Raw genomic sequence first — 8,864 nt, forward strand, 5'->3', positions numbered from 1 at the left:
GCCAGCTGAAAGGTACATGTGTCCTCTTGGTCTTCTCTACCTGCTGGGGTTCTCAACAGGGGTGCCACCAGGGTTTTTGGGCCCTATAAAAGAAATGTTACTGGGCCACTCCCCCCAATATTATTTTGTCAGTATTATAATTGTATTAGGGGCCCTGATATTGGGGGCCTAGAATTTATTCTCTCTCCCCTTTTCGGCACCCCTGGTTCTCAACACTAAAGCACCCCTATGCAGGATCATGCCCAGACAAAAGCAGCACCTAGCCAGAAATGTCGTCGCTGACTATGCTAGCAGTACAGCTCACCTGAGTCTCCCTAAATAACTGCTCGCTTGACAAAGTCATTCCAGTGGTACCAAAGATCCTCCAAAGAGACTCCACAAGACCACCATTAAAATTTAGGCCGTCAGAAGGGACAGCCAACTGCTCCAATAAACCAGAGTTCTAAATTTAATTTAAAAACATTACATGTGATACTTATTGAAATACAAACATTAGACATCTCCAATTTGTCTTTTTAATTTGTTATCAACTGTTGTGAAAGATTGAAGTGTAATTCATAAAAAATGTATAATCAGATGTAACTGAACCTTGCATGAGAGAAATGTTTGATTAATATGAAGTCAGACCGTAAAAAGTCTCCTGTCAAAGCTTTGGTGAAGACTCTGTTGAATAATTTAAAGATGACTATCATTTTACTTGGGCTCGGCGTGCTGGGTTGCCATGGCAGCAATGCTTGCATTATTAAGTGGCCGTGTGAGTCTGACTGTAAAGCAGCTTAGGGTCTCAGTTGTTTTTAGATGCGTTCAAAGGGTGAGGATTAAACGCAGCAGTAATCCATGGGAAACAAAACCATGCAAATGGTCATCTCTGAACATCACAGAAGGAGCCAGAGCGCAGAGTCGTGGACCATGTAATGTCCTCGTGGTGTTCTGATGGACGCAACGATGCTGACCTCAGGACAGGAGAAGCCACAGAAGCGGGTGAGGTTCCGCGTGGCTTCAGGGAGCAGCGGCCGGGTGCTGAAGGAGATGTTTAAAGATGAAGGGCCGTCAGACTCCCTGGATTCAGACTGCACCAGCAGTTCTGATGCTGATCGGGCCAGTACGCCGTCTACAAGTGGAGACACAAACACACACCACCTGTATGTCTTCCTGGGTTCTGAGCTGGACGACAGCGAGAGCGAACCTGATGATCTGTTGCTGTACGCGGGGGCCACCAAAGACTGGATGTTCACCACCAAGAGGGTCAACATTTTGAGCAAAAACGGAACTGTGAGGGGCGTCAAGCACAAAGTCAGCGCCGGTCAAACACTGTTTGAAAACCTGCCCAATTCCAACAGTGTAAGTATTTCAAAAAGCCAGAAGTGGATCTGCTTTTACACAATCCCAGTATTGCCTAAAGGACCTTTGGAACAAGTTCATTTTTTTTTACAGCTTTATGATTATTAGCTTCGAACCCTCTGTGTGTTCTACTTACCTTTAATGATTGCATCATAAGAGAAATCCCTGAAAAGGAAATATGTGAGTATCAGCAGGCCATCTGTAATGAACTCAAACCACTTTTTTTTTTTTTTTTTTTGAAGAATAAAATTGCACAATAACACGAGTAACCTCTAGATGTTATACACAAGTAAGGCCTAGACCTTACCCACCCCATCTACCATATCTCACGGCATGTCATGTGATTCAGCATCACGAAATATACATTAATCTATTGGTTTGTGATATTGTCACAAAAAGTGCCAAATTTTCGTAATGGGAGCACCAATTTAAAAGTGATGTGTGTGTGTGTGTGTGTGTGTTGGGGGGGGGGGGGGGTAGGGTTAGGGGAAGGAGTACAGTTTGGTTATGGTTAGGGTTAGGGATAGGGGAGGCGTAGAGTTAGTAATAGTAAGTTAAAAAAACCCCGTCACGGAAATTTTAATCATTTCATGATGGGAGCACGAAATAAACTCGTGATGCACACTGGCAGCAGTGGTAAGGAAAATCCCCCTCAGTGTTCTTTGATTACAGGAGAAAACCTCAAGCAGACCAGACACATTGGGGTGACCGTCTGCTGTGGTCTTTCCAACAAGGCAAAACCAAGTCATCAAATTGGGAGATACTGTGTGCATAGTGAGGTTCTTCCATTTTATGTGCACTTACAACATATACAACTGGTAATATTATTAAATTTCTACAGGGGTTATTTTTTCATGTGCTACATTAGTGATAGATTAAAAAAAAAAATCCAGAAGGAGCTAACGTTCAAGATTGAGACAGGGTTGATTAAAAATGGGTATAGTAGATGGAAAGTTGCAGGAAGCCAGTCATATTTCTTTAGAGTTGTATTACCACAAATGTACCAACAATTACAAAGTATGGGTATTAGTGTTATTTCGTTGCTACTTTGAGTGTACGTTACTACTCCCAGTGCGGCTGCCCAGTACACTCCTATGGATTCTACATAAAGTAATCATTCAGAAAAGATTGTCTTGCAAACAAAGCAATCGTCATTGATGGTTTACCGTTAGTGGTTACCCATTGGTGGTACTCATACTATAAACATTGTGAACGTCTACTTAAGATTCAACGTCTACCTTCCTTGCTCATTGTATAACATATTCGCTAGTTTGGGTGATACTAAACGGTCACTTCCACTTTGGCTAGCATCCTAGAGAGGCTCTCAACATATTTTATATTGCACCCATGTTTTGTTTTCTTTTTTTGTATTGCCTGTTTGTTTTGTCCTTTTCTCAGTTGTATGTTTGACTGCTTGTTCAATATGCCCTTAATAAAATTCACAAAAGAACTCTCAACATGAGATCTATGAGTACATCAGCTGTAAACACAGAGAATGTCTCTGTCTTCTATGATCGATATAGTGTTGAAAAATTGCACCTGGTGAACCATAATTCTTACAAAGTAGGTCACCGGCATTATTTGGTTGCTGTTTTGACCAAAAGCTTTTTAAATCCCATGATGCCTACTCCATTCACTCTCATGCCGTACTGTCTTGAGAAAAGTGCTCAGGGACTTGATTGGCAACACTTCTTAAATATGAGTTGGGTTGCATCCTTAAAGAATGTCCTCTGACTGCAGTCTGCTTACAGTAAAGGAACCCATGAAGTTCACAAAAGACGACAAGGTCATACAGCAATTAAAGTTTAATGATGCATTTCGTTAAGTGTTTCAAGAGAACCTAATCAGGTTAATGAATTCTCAGCTCTTTGCTTTCTAGTATTCTTGGATAAAGACCTACACTCACACGGAGGTGACATATGTGGTCTTGTTGAAGGAGACATTTCTTTGTGTGAACAAACAGCTTCCTTGTGGACTTGAGGTGTCTCATCCTGATCATAAGAGATAATCTTTCTTTCAGCCTGAAGCTGAAAATGCTTGTGAGTCAAGGACGTCTGATGCTCAAGGACATATTGTGATGGCCATAAAAACCATTTACCCCTTTGGGCCTTTACAGTTTTAAAATAATTTTATAGCATCAATTAATCAAATGAAAAAGGATGTTTTATAAGTGAAAATAGATCACTTCAGCATGATCTGAAATACATAAATGTAGATGATTGGATAACAGTGACATGATGTTTGTATCTTGCCTCTAAAAAAAAAAGAGTAAACCTGATTAAATTACTTGAATTGCTAATATTCATTCATTAATCTCCTATACCCACTTACTCCAATCAAGGGTAACGGGGCGGGCTGGAGCCTATCCCAGCAGTCATACACTGAAAAAAGAACCAACTTAAATTGCATTACAACTGGTAAAACCTGAATGAATTAAGTTGTTTGAACTTACGTTTGTAAGTTAGAGTTGATCTAACTTTCTAACTTAAGTTCAAACAACTTAATTCTCATCAGGTTTTACCAATTGTAATGCATTTTTAAGTTGGTTCTTTTTTCAGTGTAGAGCATGAGGCGGGATACATCTTAAATGAATTACATCTGTCCAAATTAAATTCACAAATTGGCATAAATTTTACCTGTTAATTTGGGTCAACCTAATTCATTATTGGGTTATTAATTCAACAAGTTCACATAACTTTTACTTGTTAAGGTCATGTGGATTCTAACACCACAGGAATTCTGCCACCCAGGGATTTTACTGTCATGGAGGCTGAGCAGTGCCACTAGCAGCAGAGAGCATTTTTATATACAGTCCCTCTAGTTTCAGAAGCCATAAATAATTGAATAATTGACTGACAAAATAATTCATGGCCCTGTGTGGGAATGTCCACACAGGGCCATGAATTCTTTTGCCACATTATTCCATGGCAAACTAATTTGGGAAATCCAACATTGTTGGATGGGTCAGACCTCTCCAGTACCCCCTATCATTCGAACCATTACAGCTAAAATTATAGAAAGGTTAGTTCAACCGCTTATTCCAGGGTTGCGGGGGGCAGGAGCCCATAGGCTGTGAGGCGGGGTACACCCTGGACAGGACACCGGTCTGTTGCAGGGCCACATACAGACAAAAAACAGACAATTTAAAGTTTCCAATCCACCTAACCTGCATGTCTTTGGATGAGGGAGGAAACCGGAGCACCTGGAGGGATCCCACGCAAACACGGGGAGAACACGCAAAGTCCACACAGAAAGGCCACAGGTGGGAATCAAACCCATGACCTGCTCGCTGTGAGGCAACAGTGCTAACCACTAAGCCACTGTGCTGCCTTTAGTTGAATTAATTTAAATGAATTTAAATTACATGACTTACTGTACTTTGTAACCTGAAGGCGATGCAAAGAATGCATTGTTCCTGGCAGCTGTTAATTTCAAATTAATCTCAGTTAATCTCAACCATGACAATCAACTGAAACAAGATATAAATACAAAAACAAAAAACTGTCAGTATCACTGAAACAAACCTGTTTGTTGTTTGTTAGATGGAGTTATCGCTTGAGTTTGGGCAGATAGTGATCTATACTACAAGCTTCCGAGTCGTGCGGACCACATTTGAGCGCTGCGAGCTGGTCCGAAAGATCTTCCAGAACCACAGGGTGAAGTTTGTAGAGAAGAACATCGCCCTGGACAGCGAATATGGAAAGGAATTGGAGGAGCGGTGCAAACGTGTGGGAGAACCTCCATCATTACCAGTGGTGTTCATTGATGGACACTACTTTGGGGTTTGCAAGAGCTTCATTCTTTCTGGATTTAAAGGGGACATATTGTGCACAATTATTTTTTATTGGCCTTATTCAGATAAACATGGTCGTGAATGTCATCAGTGTTGCACAGATCCACCATTGTTCCTGTAGGATTTCTCCTGATGTAAGAAAAATTTAGACCTGAAACTGTTCATTTGAGACTTCTGTGACATATGTCACAGACAGTGATGCCGGTAACGCGTTACTTACTCTAATCTGACCACTTTTTTAGTAACGAGTAATCTAACGCGTTAATCTTTCCAAATCAGTAATCAGATTAAAGTTACTTCTCCATGTCACTGTGCGTTACTATTATTTTTCATTGTGGGTCGACAGCAGCATTAAACTTGGTCCGTGGGCAGGAGGTCGGGGTTCGACTGAAGTCCCACTTTAAGTGAGCTGTGAGCTTTTAATCCGCGGTTTTTTGCAGCTGCTCGACTCGTCGTCTCCTCTTAAAGCGCGGTGATCAGCACACCTGCACTGAGCTTTACAAAGACATTTTTATACTTTTTTTCCTCCTTTATTTAGAATTCTGAGCTGAGCTGCTCTGTATCTGCACGTTAAAACAGCTGATCCTCCGCGACGCGTCAACAACTAACACTATTTTCCACTCAAATGCACCTAAACTCTCTTTCTGAGGACCACATGATGTGAAAACGCAATCAAATTTTCTTACCTGTAAATCTGGTCATGTTTTCTGCATAAATAAATGTTATCCATTCTTTGTGCTCAAACGCCAAAGTAGGGGCGAATCCAGATGGAATGGGGGCGTGAGGGAGGGATGTCCCCCCCCACAACACCCCTAGATTAAAGGTGCAATTTTGAAGCCGTTTTTTACTACAACTAATATTGCTTAAAATAATAATAATTTCGACAAGTAAAATGTTTAGAGAGAATTTAAATGTTAGAAAAATGTTAGAATTTAATAGTTACCTTTATAAACAATGTAGGTTCGAAATGGCAAGTTTTACTGTTACAGTGCTGTCAACAGTTAAATATGAGGTCAAGAAAGACGTCTTTATTTTACTTTTTATAAAACAAGTATTTATTTTCATTGAAGTCAAGAAAGGGTGACTATAAAGTGAGTTTTGGCAAAACAGGTATCATTGTCATGTTGAGGTGGCAGAGGGTTGTTGTCGGCAGCTGGGAAAAGTAACTAAAAAAGTAACTAGCAATCTAACTTAGTTACTTTTACAATTGAGTAGTCAGTAAAGTAACTAAGTTACTTTTTCAAGGAGTAATCAGTAATTGGATTACTTTTTCAAAGTAACTGTGGCAACACTGGTCACAGAAGTCCCTATCTGAACTTTCACTTCTGCTGTAAGCCACACTCACTTAGCTACAGAAACAGTTTCTTACAGATTTTTTTTAAGGATGCATCACCTCTGCATGTACAGATTTTTTTCCTTCAGACATCAGTATCTCTGAAACAACAAGTGATCTTTATTAGCTCGCTGAAAAAGGTGCACAATATGACTCTTAAATATTTTTACATTTCATTACAAGTTCAATTTTGACACGACACTTGTGTTGCAGGGTGCTGAAAAAATACTTGGTATGAATGAATCAGGAGAACTTCAAGATCTTCTCACAAAAATTGAGGTAGGTGCGTTTGCATTACAAATCATATTTTGAATAACTGACTTTGCTCCAATACATAAAACCCCTTTATTAGAAACATATTCCTGTCACAATTAGGATGGTTTTAATTTACAATTCACTTTGCATCAAAGAGATAATTAAATGTTGATGTGATAGTGCAGATTCAAGATCAGTGTAAATAACATCATTAATAGAAAATGTGTGCTTATTAAAATATTAAAATTATATTATTATATGTTATAATATTATATTATATAATATTAATATATATATTTATATATATGATCTATAATATTATATATATTGTATAATATTATAATATTAAAATATTGTGCTTCTAACACATTTGTTAAGACACATTAGCAGACTGTTGATGCTGTGCAGAATATTTCTGCATGACTTTTTTCCTCATGCCTCAGTTTTAATCTGGATGTTCAACTGAACAAGAAAAAAAAATCTTAAAGCAGACAGATGGCATTTGAATTCTATAAAGAATACTCATTACTGCGGGCTGTTAGAAGATGTATGCAGTGCTGAAAGGTCACAGATATGATAAGTCTCCAGCATGGCTGATTACGTCTCATTTGCAGCTTTAATCCAGATGACTCTCATTTCTGAAATTAACAATTTATGATTAAAGGTTTAAAGGACTGTATTGCTTGTTTGTGATATCAGAATATATACAACCACAACAATAAAACTTGATCATTTAAATGGGAAGCATAATACACAATCAACTGTAAAAAAATTTGGTCCAATTTGCTTTTCCATTTGCTTTTAACATTTCCACAAATGTTCGATAATTTATCTTGTTTAAAGAGTTAATTTCTTATTTTAAGTGTTCGACATGCTTATTTCTAGATTTAACCTTCTTAATTCAAGACATCTTGTCAAGTGAAATTATCTGCCCATGCAGGAAGATAATTTCCCTTAGATTTAGTGTTTTTATCTTGTTATTAGACACCCCCTTTTTGCAGTGAACCAATTAAGTAAAAACAGTATTTCATTTCATAGAGTGTACATGGTAGCTTAGTGGTTAGCACTGTTGCCTCACAGCAACAAGGTCATGAGATTGATTCCCACCTGTGGCCTTTTTGTGTGGTGTTTGCATGTTCTCCACGTGTTTGCTTGGGTTCCCTCCAGGTGCTCCGCCTTCCTCCCACATCCAAAGACATGCAGGTTAGGTGGATTGGACACTTTAAATTGTCCGTAGGTGTGCCTCCAAGTGTGAATGTATTTGTTTGACTGGCATCCTGTCCAGGGTGTACCCCACCTCATGCCCTATGACTGCTGGGATAGGCTCCAGGCCCAGCAACTTGATTTTAACAGTTTACCAAAATTAACAGAAACCAGCAACACATATTGGCTGATACGGTCCTTTGAGCATTTTTTTTCCTCTCAGCTAAATGAAAACCTTTAATATCCAGCTTATGCTTGAAATATAAAATGTGTCATTTCTCCAGAGGGTTCAGCATCTCCAGCCGTGCCAGACCTGTGGGGGCTTTGCCTTCATCCCTTGCTCGATGTGCCATGGCAGCAAGATGTCCGTGTTCCGCAACTGCTTCACGGATTCTTTCAAAGCCCTCAAGTGCACTTCTTGCAACGAGAACGGCTTGCAGCCCTGCGAGAGCTGCAGCAAGTGAGGATTCAAGTGCCGAACCCAACATCCATCCTTCCCCGAAACCTTATGCAAGAAAGTGGATGGTGAAGCGACACACGGCAGGACTCTTTTACATCAAACATTTCTAATTAAAGCTGAACTTATGGAGATGGTGTTGTTGCTGTGTTTGTTAAACCTCAGCGATGGTTTAGTGTACAAATAGCATACACCTGTTCAATAAGGTAATACTGTATATACAAGGAGGCTTTTTGTAGCCTCAGAGAAAATAATACACACACACACTTTCCAACTTTTTTCTGTGCATGTAGCTTTAAATGGAAAGGAGCTTCTTAAGGCCACGCCTCCTCTCTCCTACAGAGTGTGTGGGTGTGTCACAGTAAGGCCTAACAGGTGCAGTGGGTGTGTCTCACAAGATCTAGGAGTCCAGATATGGACTTCTGTGACATATGTTACAAAACTCTAACGCACTGATTCAAGCCAAATTTTGCTGATAGCAT

The 8,864-nt window shown here is 39.6% G+C and overlaps 1 protein-coding gene across 1 annotated transcript; it reads left to right on the plus strand.

The window, feature by feature from the left end:
• The first annotated feature begins 583 nt into the window (after positions 1 to 583).
• On the plus strand, positions 584 to 8,626 carry grxcr1a (glutaredoxin and cysteine rich domain containing 1 a). Its single transcript, XM_034181945.1, has 4 exons — positions 584 to 1,341; positions 4,884 to 5,123; positions 6,681 to 6,746; positions 8,210 to 8,626. The coding sequence occupies exons 1-4, from the start codon at positions 934 to 936 to the stop codon at positions 8,387 to 8,389; spliced, it is 894 nt and encodes a 297-aa protein (XP_034037836.1). The 5' UTR covers positions 584 to 933; the 3' UTR covers positions 8,390 to 8,626.
• The last annotated feature ends 238 nt before the right edge of the window (positions 8,627 to 8,864 follow it).

This window comes from Thalassophryne amazonica, chromosome 11 (assembly GCF_902500255.1).
Source record: "Thalassophryne amazonica chromosome 11, fThaAma1.1, whole genome shotgun sequence".
NCBI lineage: Eukaryota > Metazoa > Chordata > Actinopteri > Batrachoidiformes > Batrachoididae > Thalassophryne > Thalassophryne amazonica.

Bases quoted from the DNA above. Each gene is read 5' to 3' on its own strand.
- grxcr1a (XM_034181945.1), top strand. From the start codon at position 934: ATGGACGCAACGATGCTGACCTCAGGACAGGAGAAGCCACAGAAGCGG. The intron at 1,342-4,883 runs GTAAGTATTTCA...GTTGTTTGTTAG, and splicing joins ACCTGCCCAATTCCAACAGT to ATGGAGTTATCGCTTGAGTT. The intron at 6,747-8,209 runs GTAGGTGCGTTT...TCATTTCTCCAG, and splicing joins ATCTTCTCACAAAAATTGAG to AGGGTTCAGCATCTCCAGCC.